The 19,277-nt window shown below is 42.8% G+C and overlaps 2 protein-coding genes and 1 long non-coding RNA gene across 7 annotated transcripts in view; 1 reads left to right on the top strand and 2 right to left on the bottom strand.

Annotated features, from left to right (window-relative positions):
* The first annotated feature begins 3,171 nt into the window (after positions 1 to 3,171).
* Positions 3,172 to 12,035, top strand: LOC125709051 (uncharacterized). The gene is made up of 3 exons (XR_007382592.1): positions 3,172 to 3,323; positions 3,639 to 9,533; positions 11,418 to 12,035. It is a non-coding gene; the product is annotated as an uncharacterized LOC125709051 (long non-coding RNA).
* LOC125709050 (muscle-specific beta 1 integrin binding protein) lies at positions 7,554 to 11,314 on the bottom strand. 2 transcript variants are annotated; one of them, XM_048977081.1, is made up of 8 exons: positions 11,118 to 11,314; positions 10,267 to 10,357; positions 9,357 to 9,405; positions 8,991 to 9,165; positions 8,386 to 8,457; positions 8,201 to 8,307; positions 7,974 to 8,059; positions 7,554 to 7,881 (listed from the first exon to the last, which is right to left on the bottom strand). In XM_048977081.1, the coding sequence occupies exons 1-7, from the start codon at positions 11,141 to 11,143 to the stop codon at positions 7,974 to 7,976; spliced, it is 606 nt and encodes a 201-aa protein (XP_048833038.1). In that variant the 5' UTR covers positions 11,144 to 11,314; the 3' UTR covers positions 7,554 to 7,881. The 2 variants fall into 2 exon arrangements, with proteins under 2 accessions (XP_048833038.1, XP_048833037.1); XM_048977080.1 differs by having other exon boundaries at positions 7,554 to 7,878.
* Positions 12,036 to 13,082: 1,047 nt separating the features above from the next.
* Positions 13,083 to 19,277, bottom strand: part of LOC125708662 (caytaxin-like) — a 19,413-nt gene continuing 13,218 nt past the window's right edge. For all 4 annotated transcript variants that reach the window (XM_048976364.1, XM_048976363.1, XM_048976365.1 and 1 more), the window contains 6 exons: positions 18,837 to 18,923; positions 18,418 to 18,516; positions 17,905 to 17,940; positions 17,662 to 17,727; positions 17,518 to 17,569; positions 13,083 to 15,933 (listed from right to left, as the gene is read on the bottom strand). In XM_048976364.1, coding sequence (XP_048832321.1) covers positions 17,536 to 17,569; positions 17,662 to 17,727; positions 17,905 to 17,940; positions 18,418 to 18,516; positions 18,837 to 18,923 — 322 coding nt within the window. In that variant the 3' untranslated portion in view covers positions 13,083 to 15,933; positions 17,518 to 17,535. The remainder of the gene's footprint in view (positions 15,934 to 17,517; positions 17,570 to 17,661; positions 17,728 to 17,904; positions 17,941 to 18,417; positions 18,517 to 18,836; positions 18,924 to 19,277) is intronic.

Genomic DNA, 19,277 nt, shown 5'->3' with positions numbered 1-19,277 from the left:
AAGGAGTGAACTGAAAACAGGATGGCAGTAACTGTAAATGAAAGGTGATGATGAATAGGGTTAATGATCTTTATAAAGTGTACCAAGTGTTTACCAAAGTGCAGTCCAACCCAGTAATCATCTGCTATACATATGATCCTATCATAAAATGTATAATAGCAAATCCAATAACAGCAATTGCTGTACACAGAACCCAACAATAAAACCAAATCCAATAATGACATGCAACACTAACATTCAACATGCTAATGAGCAAAAATAAGTCTTTAATCTGGATTTGAAAATTGTGATTGATGGAGCTCATCTAATCTAATCTGAAATGGAAGATTATTCCAAAGGGTCCAAGTAGCAACTGCAAATGCACGGTCACCCTCAGACTATAACCAAGACCGTGGGACTGACAGCGGTAACTGCAAAGACACAGTCATCTTTACACTATAACCGAGACCGAGGCCTTGTGAATGAGGGCAGCTAATAGCACTGCAACCAAGCTCCGTATGAATCATCAGGAAAAAATTTATGAAACCTAAGACCTTCTTCAGATCCTGAACCGTCCTCGGTCCCAGCCACGCCATTAGTGCTGAAACACACAGGGACCATCACCACACGGTATCACGAACAGCACGGAGACTGAGAGCTCTCCTCTCGTGGGAAGAACTGGTTCCTGCATCCTCAAACGTTCAGAGCCACCACAGCTCTCACAGTATCTTCCATGGTGAGGGAGCCCTTCCCAAATGCATGCTTAGAGGCTCAGGTGCTAAAGTACCTGGGACACTTAGCTGCATGGGTTCCCAGATCTCGATTAACCCAAGGGTGATTGAAGATTTACTTCAGCATTGCATAGAATAGACTTGCGGCAATTAGTCATACTTTCCCAGGGTAGCAATGAACACAGCTGAAGGTAGCGGGTGTAGAGGAGCTGCAGATATGACACACGGAGGTGGAGGCACTCTCCGGAAGTTTCTGCCCTGAGGGAGCAACTGGGGCAGACAAGCTAGCTCACAATAGCTGACCCAGCTCATTTAGTTTTGCCTCCTGGCAATTCAGTTTCACCTCCAGTTCCACTGGATCCATAGAAGTGGCAAAGTATTCTGTAAGCACTAGAGAGAAAGAGGAAACCTGAAATGCAGGAATTTCAGGTTTACTTCCAGACCTATAGCCTACGGGCGGGAACAGGGGTGAAAGCCAGATAGAAACAAACAAGGGAAAACTAATCACGATCCAAATGTGGAGTCCAAAGACAGGCAGAAGTTGATACAAGGTTTACATGGCAAACAGCCTAATCCATGGGCGTCATTACGCCCGGAGTATTCTAAGCCTAACCCCAAATATTTTAGCCCCCTCCCCAAAAAAAGTCAAGCCCCAGGTTAACTTGACTTGTTTTTCAATGGCTAGAAACACCCCCGTGGCCAAATCCGAAACACCACGAATCCTAGAGAAGCAAGCAGGACTCATTTACGGATCCAAACGCTCGGGATGAAATGAAATCTGGTGTTTTAATATGTTCTAATTTATTAGACTGATATATTACAGGCAGGGCGGGCGACACAGGCGATCAGGTCATTTGATTAAGGGGCACAAAAAGCGACTGAATAAAATCGTAAGAAATCTCTCTGGTTGCATTGAGTAAGCAGTGAAGTATCCTATGCTACTTAGATCGCGACGCGTATCTTCCAAGGTGGACGTGGGAGCGCCTGTTACATATCACACCCTAAACTCACAAAACCCACCACATGCCATTCATTACAAGCTACTCATTTTAGCTTCAAAATCATTCATTCATTCCCCTCCGCCTATCCGGCGGGCCGGCTGAGACTGCCAGACCTCCTCCTCCCCCGCCACCTCCTCCAGCTCCCCTAGCCGAGAGACATAATCTCTCCAGCGTGTCCTGTTTGTCAGGAAATAATTGATAACAATTCATTTTACAAATATATATAAGAAAGGTATAACAAAACGAGAAGACGAGAACGCTAGCGAAATGAAACCTTTTCGCAGTGAAACGCAGTAAATCCACAAGGTGGCGATATAGCTACGATTAACACAGCTGAAGGAAACATCACCGGGAGTTTGGCTGAGGGATGTCGCTTCCATTGCAGTTTCTAAGAATATATTTTTTAACGTTTTGCTTCAGGTTTTTTATTATTATTCTTTGTTTACTTTTAGTAGGGTAAAAACAGATTGCACCGTTCCGTTGCTCAAGAAAAGATAAAAGAAAACGGACAATCAAGCACAACAGCCATACAGTATAGTACTTCTCTGTTCTTTCATCATATGTTCAGGACCAGTGAAGGGTTTACAGTGAGACTGAAAAAGCTGGAACCAGTCAAACATGGCAGAACATGGCCAGTGCATCTGAGATGATGTTGTGCGATTGTTGTGGTGAGGGTGGGCAGGTTCACCTCCTCCTGGAGATCATGGGGTGTTTCTCAATCCCAAGAAGGCAAAGATCGTACTTGTGGTCCCGGCAAGAGCTGTCTTGGTAACTTACCTCCCAAGAACGAACTTGAGGTGGCGAGGATATGTCCTTGATATTTGGGGTGGGGCAAGAACCACATCCGGGTTTTTTTTTTTTTTTACTGTCCTCTGTATCTGTGTTCTTGAGTATTGGAATTGGTCTTTGGAAGTGGAAGATGATGTAACACAGGTGCATGAAAACACCAGTACAGTCAAATACACATATTCAGCAACACCCATGGTTTTCAACAACTTCCCGGCCCAACTTGCACAGCTAAGGACAGTATGCTGCAAAGGTATGGGAAGCGCTCCGCATCTGGGAGGATGGAGGAAGGACAATGCGGGATGGCCAGCGACACCTGCTGGCCAAACGGGGAAGAGACACCAAGATCGAGGTTGGATGGCAAGGACGCTGACAATAAATCAGGGTTTATTTAACAAAAGCAACACAAATGGGGAATCAGAAAGTAAAGGAACCACGAGGGGTCAGACACTGATATAACAGAAATTAAAGCGCAGAGCAACACCAGGAACCACACTACTAAAGGCAGGGAGGAACACGGGAAGCTACAATAACTAACAGGGAAACACTATAATGAATACAAACAATAAACGCATAGCAACGCTGGGAAAATGCCACAATGAAGCAAGAGCTGAACAAGTTTTCGTCAAGGAGAACTGGAAACCAAATAAGGACAGGAAGGCTCTTCGGCTCCGTGTCTATTATTAACCGCCACTGAACGTGTGACAGCGCCGCGCTGCAGATCCGCCCCCTGGTGGTGAAGCATAAAAGCGCAAGTTCGCAGTGTCGCGTTCGGCACAAGACTTTCCGCTTCTCGTTGAACGCGAAATACAAAGTATAGCCTCCAGTAAGTATAAATGCTACATTTAGATTTTTTTTGGTGGTCGACAAGAACCATTTGACTGAGTAAAACCAAACACCATGTCCAAACTATCTTCAATACAAATGGTGAAAATGTGTGTTTATATCACATATGGTTATAACGTGTAGACTAAATAAAACGATTAATTTTGCTTGTGGTTTTAACTCTCTTGAGTGCCTCACGAAACAATGGTGTCTAAACAAAAAGGGCAAAAATGTAAATTTTATGCTGTTTGTTTTGGAAAGTGGTGTAATATTTTCTGTGATGGCTTAAAATATATATTTCATTTCACAAACCTAGGTTTCCAACGATGCTCAGATGTTTTCTGCTTAAGTGATTTAAAGAAGGAGATCTTTACTGTTTTCACAACAAGATTGGAATAATTACGTCCCCCTTTCATGTTTAGTGAAGCAACACAGCAAAACAGCACATTTCAGGCCAGACGGCTTTGAAACAATAAGATTTTTTCATGTTTTTCTTCCAGTGGTCTTAACTTTTTTGGGGAACAATAAAGACGACGAACAAAACACGAATAGATAATTATCCCAAAAATGGAGCTTTTATTAAAACGGTTATACAAACGACTCCCCACTGCTAATCAGTGAAAATGTTTTTTTTCTGTTTGGAAATGAACCACATTTGGCATCCAAGTGTATAATAAAGGATCACGGAGGAACAATCACAGAGGATCTCATCTTTCTCGAAGCAAGCTGGATTTCGTGCTTTGCCTATTTTACGCTATTAAGGTACAGTGAGCTTTTCCTAACTGACAGAGTGTGTAATTCATGTGCTTTTATTAACCGTTATCAATAAATTCTGCACTGCAAGGCTGTCCTGTGCGCTCTTTCTGCTATACAGTGCAGGTATTTTGCGGTTTTATATTCACATTTTCAACGAGCGTGTCCCGTCACAAGGTAGGTCCTTAAATCGCCAGTTTGTGTAAGTTTATATTTACGAATTGCACATGACTGACCGCCTGGTGCCGTATCTCTGCTGGCTCCCCGCCCGCCCTTCAAGAGGAATGTCTACGGCACTTGACATAAATGTTACGGTTTATTATATCTGACACACTCAGCCCTTCCTTGTCAGCTCTGTTTTAGGAGCATTAAAAGCAGAGATCGATAAACTCACAGTAACGAATTTATTTCAAAAGCAAAACTGCATCACGTATGTACCAGATCACGTCCAATGCGGTGCAAAGAGCAAATGATTCCACGTCACATTCTCCCGTGGCTCTGAATTCATGCTAAGTGCCCAATGTGGCAACATTTGCTTGACATTTCGAGAAATATCGCCACTGTTTATTGGATCAAAAATAATGTAGATTCACTTGCTTGGCTGACATTTCTATGTATAAACAAAAGGCAATGGCAGCGTTTTTAAAAAAGGATTAGTATTGAAAATATTGTACCTTGATTACACAAAATCATTAATAAATAAGCCATTCACACTGAATTTCAACAGATTCGAAAGCGATTTTGATTTAATTAAATTAAACGATCATATTAGTATTGACCTGCTAATGCTTGACCTGATAGTGCAAGGTGTCATTTTTCAAGGTAGTCGGAATGTCTTAATTTAGTGAGGAGGTATTGACTGATGGTCTGCTGAGAGATTAATTACAGCTACAGAAGTGGGGGAAAGTGGAGAGAAAAAAAATCACTAATGAACCAGGGTATGAGTGCTTGGCGCTTGCATATTCAGACCGGAATTATCAAATTGGTTTGTTTGCCAAAAGAAACTTCGGGGTAGGATAAGCACAGAGAGGCTATACTGGGACAGGAAAGGCAAAAAGTAATTCTGTTAAAAATGAACAGAGATTCTATTATACGCTAACTATTATAAAGTAAGGACTCACTAATTAATAGCCACTTTGTATGAACGTGTAAATGTTTATGACTGAACCACAAGTGTGTTATTAATCACAGATGGGTCTGTGTGACATGGAATCAATTCTTAGTCACTCATAAGGACTGAAACACAGGAGGAACGTGAAAAACTGTCCGCCTGTTAGTTTCGTCTATCTGGGCCAGAGTCTTCGGTATCATCTCCGGCAGTGTTTGCATGGCGCTGCGTGTGAAGGCAGGAAACCGATCGCGAGCAGAAATCGTCTGATCGCTTCGCATATGTTGTGAGCTTGGTCTGTGTCAAACATCTTGTAGCTCCATTTGTCAGATTCGTCTACGAAAGAGAAGTCCCAGAATAGTCTTAATGTGGTACAGACCCGTGTCAGTGACAGACTGCACAGTCATGAGATGAACCCCAAGAAGGTCATATAAATGTTCCGACGTGCTCATGTTCCTCTGCGACGGACAAAAAAAAAATCGCGTGAAGTGACTAGTTTTATACAATGTCTTGCTGAAATGATAATCGGTTCACGACTGTGACATTTCACCAGCTCAGCTCATGTTAAAAGGTAACATTCGCTGGGTTTCTTTCCAGGCGTCGCGTGGCAGTTATGTTTTGGTGGATAAAGACAGAGGTCCAGTGGCTGAGAATGCATCACCTTTCACCCGTTTAGGCCTGCCGGATCCGGCGGGTGGCATGACTGGACACGTGCTCGGAGAAATTCCTGTCATCTAGATGACCGGAGCATGCCACTTTTAATAAGCCCGTATATCCACTCCCCTGACACTGCAAGAATTCAGGCTAAATATATCAGACACACCCCCTACACCTGCGCCCCCCTACCCTCCCTGCATGGAGCCTTGTCCACAGGCATTCAGCGCCTCTCCGCAAAGTCAGCGGAGGGCTGGCTCCTTTGGCCTGGCATCCAAGTGCCTGGACAGGAATTGTGTCCCAAACAGACCTCTGTTATTCCAAAGAGCAATCAGACAGAAAACGCACTCTGAACATTGTTGATATCCATCTATCCATCCAATCATCCCCCCATCTTCTCATCCTGGTCAGGGTAACTGGGGAATATTTTGGGAATGAAAAATATTTGAAAAGCCTGTTCATTACACCGTGATACAAGTTCACACTGAGCAGGATGACAATGGCAGATAACAAAGGAACGAACGCGACACGGAGGAAGTAGGAGAAGTGCTTGGTGTCACGGTGCTGTCAGGACGTTGACACATTGTCCAAACTGGCTAAGCCGTAACACCACCGTCACGTCCAAACTCTCCTGCCACTTGCTTACATAACGCCACTGCTGGGCTTGTGACATGGCTGTACCTATAAGAGGTCAAAATGCCTTCGACTGTCAGGACAATCACAAATGTCCACAAATCTGATATAAGCGTATCTGCCATTAAAACGTTTAACGAAAAGGATGAGAGACACCAGAAGAGTTTCCAGTTTTTTTTACTTCTTGCAATAATTTACTGCAGGGATGGGGAGTCCAGAGCCTGTACAGGGAACCCAGGATGGGGCGCCAACCCATCACAGGACACATTCACACACACGCCTTTGGCCAGTTTGGCAACTTCAATTAACCTCAGCATGTTTTTGGACTGTGGAGGGAAACCAGAGAACCACATCAAACAATGAAAATGTATCGTAAAGATGAATGGAATCAAGAAAAGGTTTTAATTGACAAATTGCATAGAACTAAAAGAATTCTTTGATCAGGGTTGTTAGCTGGGGTTATCTTGACGAATCAGGGTTAAAGAGTAAGTGGAAGAAAAGGACGTGGGAGATTTCCCCCCCCCCCCGATCCCAGTTTGGTTGTAACAACCTTAAGACGATACTCTGGATTTCAATCTTTAAAATTACCGGACAAGATTTGCCCAATAAGACACATAACTACATAAAGCCCTCAATTGGATTATCTAGTTTGGCCCAAATACACGATTATCCAGGTAATTCTGATGATCCTCAATTGCAGAGGATTTGTAGGTTGAATATGCACAGGCCCAATAAGGTAGCAGGTGTTACAGCTTAGCCAGCCTTCTTTGAGTGGGGAAAGAAACCTACCAGTGATGTATTGGCTTGCCGTTTGCGCAACAGAAACCAGGTAAATATTACAATACACTGGGATTTTGCTGTCCCTTTGCCCCCACAAGTGGATGCCACAACACACCTGTCACGCTTCTCCATGTGCTGTTGCTGAACTGGGTTGGAATTGGTTAGACCAATCTCTACCCCTTCCACCTTATTCTGCCTCCCCCGTGGCACCCAGTGAGCAATGCAGTTAAAAAGCAAAAACGACGACTTAAAGTCTTGTATATGAAATGTACGCAATGCAAAAGGAAGACAAGACACAAAAGCTGAAGGTTGGAAAACTTTCTTTGAATAAAATCCATAAACCCAGAGTTAGATGGGTGATTTAAAAAGTAACTTTAGCGAAATAATTCCCAGCTGCCATCACACTGGAAAGCACTTCACATTACAGTGAAATTGTACACATGTACAATGCACCAGTTAAAAAGTTCAGCTGCATGTCATAATACAAAAATGTTACTCGACATACAATATAACTTACTCCTTCATAATACTATGTACAAGAAATCATTTAGCAAAAGGCCATCACAAGAAAAATATTAACTATTTACAGGTTTATACACTGCTCTTCAGAGATGCACAGGATCTCCTGCTGCTTAAAGGGAAAGGAGAAATAAAATGAAGTCAGTAACTTCAATAAGTTACAAGCATATCTACATGCACACAATGCAAGACGTGATCCTCTACCTATAAACGATTGAGCAGCGTGTTCTGGATGTCCTCATACACCATGTTGTAGAGGTCACCTTTGGATTTGGTACCATCCAGATACTCTGGAAAACCAAAGAGATGAAGAACTTTGGCAAAACTGATCGACTACCAAGTGCGGTGGGAGATGAAACACAGACGCAGAACTGAAACATGTCGATCACATGAGCAAAACCATAGATTTATGAAGCTCGGGGGTCACTCACCAATGGCAAGGCAGCTGCTCTCCATCTCCTTCCTGTGTTTCAGGTACATCGGCCAGACGTGCCCATCAAAGAGTCCGGGAGGATCGGGAACAGTGTAATTTCTTGTACTGGGGATGGCAGTAAGGAAAAATGAGCAGGCGTGTTGGGGGAGCTCATTCCAATCACCACATGGATACAAAGCTCACCTCCGCCTTCTCTTGCATTCTTCATATGGAATGGCGATGTAGTAGCACTTGCTGTACACGTCAAGCAGCGGCCTGGAACCGAGAACCACTGTCATTACAGAACGCACCATTAAAAAGTGAGGAAACGTCAAGGTGCATTGGAGGCCATGCAACTCGAGAACCGTCTTCCACCCTGGAGAAGACCTCGGTGCCTGCTTTTAGATAGTGACCTTGGCGCCTCCTGACAGCATATCTACAGTAGTTTGCCCCTAGTGCCTTGTCAATGCACACACCCTCCATATCTCCAAAGCTGCAGGCATGGAGTGAGTGGACACAGAAACCATTATGTGAACCGGGGGGGGGGGGGGGGGGGGGGGATGTCAGGCCTCACAGAACTTGCCTCTTGACATGGTTATTGATGGGCTTTATAGGGCAAGTTGAGGTGAAGTCATGATGGGTAATGGGGAAAGTTTGCTCCAATAATCCACACAATTATAACCCATAAACTGACATATACCCTGATGACACATACCCATTTAGAGAAGGGTCATTGTGTTTTATAGCTTAAGACCAGCATTTGATGTTAATCATGGATTAAGGTCCAGAGACAGTAGGGGGACACTCACTGGTAATTGTAGAGGAGAAAGCCCTCCACAATCAGGATGTGGATCTCATTCTCTGTGTGAGACACCTCAGCCGTGGGCGACACCGGGATGCCATGAGAACGAGCGAACTTCACCGGGTTCTCCTCCCACCCCTTAATGGTGTTCACCATGGACTCCGTGTCCAAAGCTGTAATAACTGAGGATGACAAAAGGAGAAAGAGGAACCATTAAACGGGCCAGAATTCAGAATTACATTCCACAGAACCCTGGAAGATAATATGGTGACAAAAATGACCGGAGGACTTCGATTCCAAGTGGAGCCTCATTACCAGCCTAGAGCACCAGAGTTCATTAAATGTTAAGTCCTACTGCGAAATCCAGTCTTACCATCGTACTGTTTAAAGCCGTCCGCTCCGACTTCTATCTGATCTTGTGGCTGAAATAATAGTGAGCAATAAGACATGGCAGTAACCTCAGGGTTACTGGTGGCCCTGCAGACCTGAAGACACGGAGAGCGACACACTGCACACACAAGCGGCCATGCCAGGAACAGACAGCAGGGAGGTAAGAGGAAGGAAGGATGGATTAGGCATTGTAGTTAGCTAAAACCGGTCAAGTCACAGCTAATATACAAAGTTAAGAGCCCCAACTCGAATTACATTTAGATGGCAACATTTGGTTTTATAATTAGCTTATTTCTAGAGCCTATTTAAGGTAATAATGCTAAGTGAAACAGGGATCCATGAAGGTATTTTGTAAATATCATCCTACAAGCAATAATCTTCATATGTAACCCATCACCACGAAATGACTCTCATGGGTGAAATTTACAAAATTTGTAAATTTCACCCATAAGACTCATTTCGTGGTAATGGGTCACATATTTTATTCATAGGACCCCCCCCCCCCCTTACTACTCATACTGCCTATATGGACATGGGCAGAATTCAGCTGAAATATGCTTAAAAGGCACTGGAATTCCCCTGTTCCAGGAATCGGTGCTCAGTGCACATCCATAAACCACCGAATGCCTTCAGAAGTCTAAGAGTTCAGTCACCTAAACAGGCTGGAAATGTAAACCCAATAAAATGAAACTTACGAATATTTGTTATACACGCAGTATGGGGCAGTTTATTTCAGGGGGTAGATTAGTGTAAAGCAGGCTACAATACAGATACACTCATTTATGGAGGGGGGGTGAATCTCACGCGCCACGAGAGCCATGCAAACACATTTAGGAGAGACCAGTGACCACTATGGGGCCCGGGCCCAGACCCCCACCCCCACACACCCTTACCTTGAAGAAGTCGTCCTGATGCACCACACAGCAGTTAGGCAAAGCCTTGCAAAGTCTCTTTGTCAGAGTGGTTTTCCCACCATTGGTCACGCTGAAAAGCAACGCGCTGGTATTAAAATACGCGCAGAATGTCCGACCTTCAGAAATCAGACCTTAAAATAACACGCATGCTTGACACCTAATATAATACCAGCGACCGAGAAATCGATTGCATGCGTTTAGTTATTATGGCTAATTATTACGTTTCTCACATCACAGACAGCGGGTTCAAGTACGTACTTGCTGGTTGGTTTGCTGGCGGATTTAACTTAAATATTGTAAAATACAAAGATCGACTACTTTGTGTGTATCAGCTACATGCCATTTTAAAAACGTCCTCTGCATATCATCGGAGAGCAGCGCTAATGCGCTGTAGTTAGTAAGTTAACGCAGATAAGTTTGTCCAAGATGTATTATAACAGCGCCGAAGATCCGCTTCCCTCCATTTTTAAAAGCACAGGCGCGCGCCGGGATTTAAATCTCGCGCTCAAACTGCCCCCCAGTAGCTCATCATGACCGCCCCCACCTCGAATCACCCTATAAACCACACATCTTGACATTATAAACCCAAATCTAATACTATAGACACATACAATCACCTTTCTATGGAAGTAAGTTAGTAGAGCTGGGAAACGGCTTGGATCACAAAAGATTACCATCACACATCTAAACGTTCCATTGAAGAGTCGGCTACAAATTACCTGACGACAATTATTATTATTAATAATAATAATAATAATAATAATAACAATAACAACAACAATTATTATTATTAATAATAATTGTTGTAATGTAATTAGAGACTAACTTACCCGCCAATGCCAATAATATACTTCATCTTTCAAGTTTCTTTCCTTTCTTTGTACGCAAAATAAAGAAACGAATAACTGATCTAGCAACAATAAATAAGCTAACAATAAACTTAAACAGTTATGGAGTATCCTAAGTCACTACTCTCTGCGTCCCTCCTCGAGCTCCACGCTCTACAACTTCATTGATAAAGCGCGCATGTCTGTTTTACTTTATAGCCAAATTAGGGCCGCGTCACATGGATGCCTTGCCTACGTCGTATGACGTATCGACCTCGTTTCATTGTGTCCTTTTTCCCGCAGCCAATCACGGACCTATGAACATGGGGCGGATCCAATCAGCGCAGACATTGCCTCTTGAGAATTTGCATGGTGGCACGGAGCAGTCTTGCACCTGCTGTTCCATGTCCAGCCATGCAAGTACAGTCCCGAAATCCAGGCTGCACATCTGACTGTTACCCTAAAAATAGCCATGGGACTTGTCTTAAATGGAAAATCTCTGACACTTTCTTTTCTTTTACATACAACTACATTACACCTAGTACCGTTACAATCTAACGTTATTTGCCATAGTAATTAAAAAATATATGAAAGCACAGAAATCTCACATTATTTCAAACAAATGATGTCTTCCTCAGCTGTAACACGATTATAACCTGAAGAGCATCCAATATCTGAGTTACAGACACTTGATGTCAACTGCTTTACTGTACAAAGCATGTTTGGAGATTGTGCATGACGACGCGAGTCAAATAAAGCATTACATGTGTCGCACAGGGAGGGAGTACATGTAAGAGAATAAATATTTTAAGGTACTTCACGTTTTGGTGTAGCACTGGGTGTGACATTTAAATGCCATTATTTACTAAAGGTCAATTGATATAAATGTAAATAATAAAAAAAATAACATTTGAATTGAAATATCAAGGTTGGTTATCGTTCCTGACTTCGTTTCATTTTTTAAATTCTTTTGAATATGTGTGAAAGAAATACTGCCTAACTTTGCTGGAGTCTGCCTGCTGGGGAAAGTGATGAGATGAAGAAAAAGTTAAGATCCAATGAGAGAGAGAATTAATCTTATCCTGGATTTGCAGGATGCGATTTTATGGAGAACTTCATACTATTTGGCACTGGAGCTTCTACGGTTCGCTGAGCGAAAGGTAGACCTACAAATCTATTTTTAACTAACCGGAATAGTTTTAATTAATATATATTGACTTCTTTAAACTTGCCTTTTTTCCTGGTGGTGGCACCTGTTCTGTTCTCTGCGGTACCCAGACTTGTTCTTTATTTAGATCTCTTTGTCACTTACTCATTTCCGGACACAACCTTCAGCAACACACAGCGCTAATTCATGTGACACTGCATCTGACCGGACACGCATATGCCTGCAGTTGTCTTGTGATAATTTCATAGCTACTGTTCTTTCTCGAACCCGTATTTCAAACGAAACTCCCTGGGAGTCAATATTTGCAGCAGTGGTACTCGACCAGCTGTGAAATGAAAGCGACTGTAAAACTTTAGAACCAAAATCTTAACTTTGCAACCTCTCTTATTTTACGTTTGGTCAATGGAGGTTCTTCTAAAGAGAAGGATCACGACCAAGAACCAAACTCATTGACTAATTTTCCATATATTCTCAAAGCAATGAAGGACCACACAGCCTGAAGCTTATCCCTGGAAGCACAAGTCAGTGGGAAGACCTTAGATGGATTGTCCGTTCACTGCAAGGCACACGCACTACAGAGAATTTAGACCTAAGGTCATGTTATTGGACTGTAGAAGAGACTAGAGTATCCAGGGAACCCAGGTATCATAAGGCCAACGTGCAAACATGTCACACAAAGATCTGGTCCCACGTTCTACCCCCAGCCCTGCTGGTATGAAGCTTTGGTGGTACGCAAGGAGCCAAATGTTAAAACAGTTCATTTATAAATATTTCACACACAACCACCTGACCAGACAATATTCTGATATTGCAATTTTCCCAAATTTTACTTTATTGATAACATCATGAATTATTTACAAGAAACAGTTGATTGCACTGGCTGTTTTCACAAAGCACAGTTTCAGTGAGACGGATTTACGTGTATGTTATGAGTTAGGAGCAATCTGGAATCAATGTAACTTTACTTTCCAAGCTTGTCACTACATGTTGGCAGCGAATTCGTGAAAGGTGAGCTTCATAACCAGTGTGATACAAATTTGGCACAAAAATATAGTTAGGCATATCATCCAGAAATGGCACTTTCTTGGCAAATATAAAAATAATCAAAACCCTTTAAGAATGGTGACCTAGTTAAAGCCAAAGGCCAATCGATAGGACAATTCCACCATGATGAGGACATTCATGGTGTGTGTCTTGACTTTCACTCACTGTGGAATATGATACATCAGAGCAATGAAGCTGATTTCAAATTTATTTTAAAGTCACTATGCAGAAGATGACTATGCCAACTTGTCCAAAAAAATGAATGTTCTCTCATTAAGGCTGTGTAGTAGGACACCAGTCTCCATCTGTTTGTAGTTTTTCATCAATAAGATTCGTTGAAGATCTTTTCATTAAGACAAAATTTTCAACTGAATTTAAATATAATTAAATAAGTAAAAACGTGTCAACAAAACATCTCAGATCAGATCTGATTTTCCTTATATCATAGCAATTAATTAGAGAATTATTAGTGCAAAGAAATATTTTTCAAACAATATAAACCTTATGTAATGAATAGAAAAAATAAATAACTCTCAGTCATATTTCAGTTTTCTTTTGGTTGGATGCAGTACTGAAATAAATTAACAATGCAATTCAGCAAATGAAGCATGCTGCAGGCTGTCAAAACGATACGGACAAAACCAGAATGGGGACAAGACTCCCTCATTGTCTCAGGGACTGAAGCAAATGGATACTCACTTAATTAATTACATCTGTGTTTCCCAGATGGGGGGGACACAGATGGCCCATGGTTTTGCTCCTTCCCAGTTCCCTGCCAGGCAGAGCATTGGAATGGCAGCTGGGAGGGAGCAAAAACGTGAACCGTCTGCAGGACCCCGAGGATCGGACTGGGAAACACCAAACTACATAAAGAAAAGCATGTAGTTTGTTATCACATCAACTACTTTGCTGAGGCACCAAAACAAGTACAGGCCATGTTGTACTGGATTTGTCTTCATTGTCTCCCCTCAATTTAAAATGAAGAGGCAATGAGGCCTTAAGCGTCCTGACATCGCAGTGGAATGGAAGGTACACTTAGTGAAGGCGCAGTTGTAATATACAGCTTTATGGGAAGAAAGCTCAAACGCTTACATTGTTACACATTTCAGATAACATCTGAGACAATGAGCATAAATATCAACATCACCACTTTAAGTGCTTCACCACTCTGCAGGACAGACACTCAAGCTGTGATTGTCTTACGGGGGGTGGGGCTGTGTGCTTTGAGAGGGAGCATGACACGAGTTATGCATCTATAATGACAGCTTGGTGTTGTTGCTCAAGACACTGTTGCTTTGTGCTGGTGAAAAGGGTTACTTTCCATTTAGCAGAACTAGATCCACCACGGGTATCTCTCCAGGGTCTTCATTCATGGTGTAATGGAAGGTGCCCCAGAGCCTCACAGAGTACATAGGTAGAGACTGTGACTAGGGGTTTATACAGGGGGTTTCAGCTGGTAAAAGTGGCTGTTTCTTCAGGCTCATCTCCTCCTATGCTACATGGCACCTGCAAGCCGCTGGCTTCTAGCTGCAAGGGACGTGACCCTATAATTGGCAGCGAGAGGTTCAGCCCTCAGAGTATGAGATTCTTCCTTCCAATCAGTAGCGAGACATGCATCCTTCCAATCAGCAGTGATGGGTATGTCCTTCCGGTCAGAAAAGGATGATTTGTTCTTCCGGTCAGCAGTGAGAGATGCATCCCTCCAATCAGCAGTGAAAGATCTGTCCTTAAAATCAGCAACGAGAGATGCATCCCTCCAATCAGCAGTGAAAGATCTGTCCTTAAAATCAGCAACGAGAGATGCATCCCTCCAATCAGCAATGAAAGATCTGTCCTTACAATCAGCAGTGAGAGATTCATTTCTCAAATCAGCAGTGAAAGTTTTGTCTTTAAAATTAGCAGTGAGAGACAACTCCTCTAATCCGCTTGTCAGAGCATGTACAGAGAGTGTACACAGAGCACGTACACACAGCATGTACACACAGCATGTACACACAGCATGCACAGGGGACATACATGCAGCTGGCTTTCAGACTTGGTGCTGAGCTGGTCATTGGTATAATGGGATATAAACCAGTAAATACGAAAAAACACAATAACAAACTGCTTTGTTTACTTGTCCAGCCCTTTTCAGGTACTACGCCCAAGTAAAATATAATGTATAAAAACTCCTCTTCGTCTTCAAAACACATTGCGTGACTCTTTCCCTGGATCTCCCTGTCTGTTCCTCAAACACAACAGTGCCCTTGAATGAGATTTGCAAAGACTATGCTACATGTTTAGCAAGGGCTGTGTGACACGCATGCTGTGAGCCAATAAAACAGATGTGCATTTATCGAAGGGATGAGGACAACCTCTAGGATCGCGCAGCTCGTACGTCCCAGAAGAGACACTGTTTCCATTGCGGTGGCACATGCTGGGTCTTTGACGACATAAATCCCACAGCAAAAGAGTTTAAGGGAGCGTGCAGTTTGACTGGTGGGGGGGGAGCATCTGGATGGGGATCTCAAAGAGCAGCTTCATTTTTTATTTCAATAATGAATCAAGAACAGAAAGAAATCTTTTCATTGTGCGGTTGTTTCCTCCAATAAATATATAAACTTCTCCCTGTCATTGAAAAGAGAGATAGAGAAAAAAAAATGAAATCTTAAATGTCAAACAACAGTAAAGTTCTAATGATGTTCTTTTGCGGTATTATGTCAGTGTACACGACTACATGACTCTGAAAATTTGGTCCATTATTTTTTAAGTATATTTACATAAATGCAAAACGTAAAAGCAGAACACTACACAACATTTCTTAGGCTGATGTGTCTTCATGAAAGGTACATAAAGCATTAAAATCTGGACATAATATTCTGATGCTCTCGTAGAGCGAAGGATTTTAAGTTATAATGTCAACTGGAAAGGAACACTGCGAAAATACCCGTCAGTCCCAAAAAGGCATCGTCTTATTATGTGTCAGCTGACTGGCGGGTACCGCTACAGCCGCCCCTCAGCTACGAAAGCTGCGCTGGAAACACGGATCCCACAGCCGACTGATAACTGCTTACTGGTCTGGTTACTGCCTGACCCTGCTCTCAGACCCAAAGCATCCTTACTAGTATGTTGCTAAGTAAATAAATGTAAATGAGAATGTAAATAACCCCCACATGCTTCCTGGTGCAGAAAGCCAGGCAGTGTCTGTACCATCTGAGGCGGCTGAGGAAATTCAGTATCTCCTCCATGCTGAGAAAAAGTCTCTATGGTGCTATTGTATGGGAGCAGAGGTGGACAGATCAGGTCCAGAAAGTAAAAATCCAAACAAAGATTTTTTTTCAACCAATCAGCTCAGTATGAAGAGTCACAGTACTCAACATGTTGGTTGAAACAAATTTTTACTTTCTGGACCTTATTTATCCACCTCTGCCCAGGAGCATCACTGCATGGTCGAGCAGCAGCAGCTCCAAGGACCGCCGAGCCCTGAAGATGGCGATAGAGAGCACTGAGCAAATAACCAGGACAGAACTGTCTGCCCTGCATTAAGCATTATCAGGGACGCTCAGCACCCTGCAGGACATCTACATCCAGTAATGCAGGTCCTGGGCATTAAGCTTTATCAGGGACGCTCAGCACCCTGCAGGACATCTACATCCAGTAATGCAGGTCCTGGGCATTAAGCTTTATCAGGGACACTCAGCACCCTGCAGGACATCTACATCCAGCGATGCAGGTCCTGGGCATTAAGCATTATCAGGGACGCTCAGCACCCTGCAGGACATCTACATCCAGTAATGCAGGTCCTGGGCATTAAGCATTATCAGGGACGCTCAGCACCCTGCAGGACATCTACATCCAGTAATGCAGGTCCTGGGCATTAAGCATTATCAGATATATAGCTATAGCTCTAACCCGCACTTTAAATACTTCCCTCTGATGTTTTTGTCTTGTATTTTTATATACTTACACAAGTACATACTTTGCTAACTTACATAACTTTAGTTTTGTTATCCTTCTGTCTTGCTTATTGCACAATCTGGAGTAGTTGTAATCTTATTTCACTTCTGGCACACCAGTTCATTCACACATATGCCAATAAATATTTTGAATCTTAGAGCAGCAGTGCAAAAAGCAACAAAGGTTTTGGATACCCCCCCTTGTGGCCATTGTTAGAACTGCAAATGGCTTTAAATAGCGCTGTTAGTACCTTACCTTGCATACAGATTTGCTTTACAGTCCATGTTCCTCCATTGTTGTTGCATCCCTATGTTTGTATGTGGGGGGAAATAGACAAAATTAAATATATATATTAAATACTCAGAGCCATTCAGGGATTTGTGTACAAGCCACTCTGACCTCTCTGGATTGGCTGAAGCCTGTGGATAAGCATGCATTGGTTCCCTCTGCTGTTCCTGTTCCATCCTGCAGGGGCAGTAGACCATCACACGCATTACTTTTCTTGGTTTCACTGTCCTTGACTAGCACATTTTAGGTTCCTGCAATTTCTACAGCGCCGTGGAACGATCTGGTACCGTTTAAAATGATCAGAAATACACATTCATTTTAACGATTATGTTTCATGCTCTATAAGCATTTCACCTTTCTCTCTGAGCTTTAATTCTTTCTTCATCAAACCTGTGAAGAAAAAAAGAGAGCAGAAGCCGCACTATGAATCCAAAACAGCTTTCAATTATTGTGTAAATATACAGTGAATATATCCATCCATCCATCCATTTTCCAAACCGCTTATCCTATTGGGTCGCGGGGGGTCCGGAGCCTATCCCGGAATCAATGGGCACGAGGCAGGGAACAACCCAGGATGGGGGGCCAGCCCATCACAGGGCACACTCACACACCATTCACTCACACATGCACACCTACGGGCAATTCAGCAACTCCAATTAGCCTCAGCATGTTTTTGGACTGTGGGGGGAAACCGGAGTACCCGGAGGAAACCCCACGACGACATGGGGAGAACATGCAAACTCCGCACACATGTGACCCAGGCGGAGACTTGAACCCGGGTCCCAGAGGTGTGAGGCGACAGTGCTAACCACAGTGAATATAGTGATGGTGTAAATATGGCTCCCCCTGAAGGAATGGAGTACTTACTGCAGGACACACTCCGGAACCTGGACGTGCTCCATGGGTATGATCTGTTCCAGCTCCTCCAGACTGTGCACGTAACGGATTTTGTTCATAAATTTCACACTGCGGTGCAATAGGAACGCATCATAATCAGCCTGGCTTCATGTTCAATGAGCCACATAAAGTGTCACAATAAGACTTCTTGTTTATTAGGGGTCACTGATCCCAGATTACCATCTTTTTGACTTCAGCCCATTAACTCCTGATTACCGAAATGACCTTTCTGTGACAAAACAAATCTTTTGCAATTTATGTTCAGTAAATTCTATGTAGCTATTGTCTTACTGTATTTCAGTGTATTTTGTCCCATCCCCCCTAGTCTTAACTTTCAAAATCTTTTATGAAGCTGAGCAGCATGAAGCAGCTCCCAGCCATGGGCGTACCTGATGAAGGGTCTGGAGATGGCCAGCACAGTGCGAATGAACCAGGAGGGGTGACATATAATCAGTGATTTCAGATTCTTCCGCAGCCTTCATGGAACATAGCAAACAGAAAAACAGGCAGTCGATTACACATTTTTAATACTTCAAAAACTTCAAAATACTTCAAAAAACATATTAATCAAAAAGGAAAATAAAAACAAAAAACGTAAAATCATAAATGCCAATTAAACCTAAAACTTTAAATCTAAAATGTCTTGAACAGTTGAGTAAATTATCCAAAAACAAATTTCATTTCCATGGTTTCACTGTCTGTTTACACAGACAAGACAAGATGTACGCACACAAGAGCTACTGGTTTCTCTCACGATGTCTCATGATGGTGCCCATCCTTTGTATGAGGTGCAAAGAATGAGGTGCATCAAAGAATGAGGTGCATCAAAA

This window comes from Brienomyrus brachyistius, chromosome 15, assembly GCF_023856365.1.
Source record: "Brienomyrus brachyistius isolate T26 chromosome 15, BBRACH_0.4, whole genome shotgun sequence".
Taxonomy (NCBI): domain Eukaryota; kingdom Metazoa; phylum Chordata; class Actinopteri; order Osteoglossiformes; family Mormyridae; genus Brienomyrus; species Brienomyrus brachyistius.
This window is presented reverse-complemented; position numbering and strand designations above follow the sequence as displayed.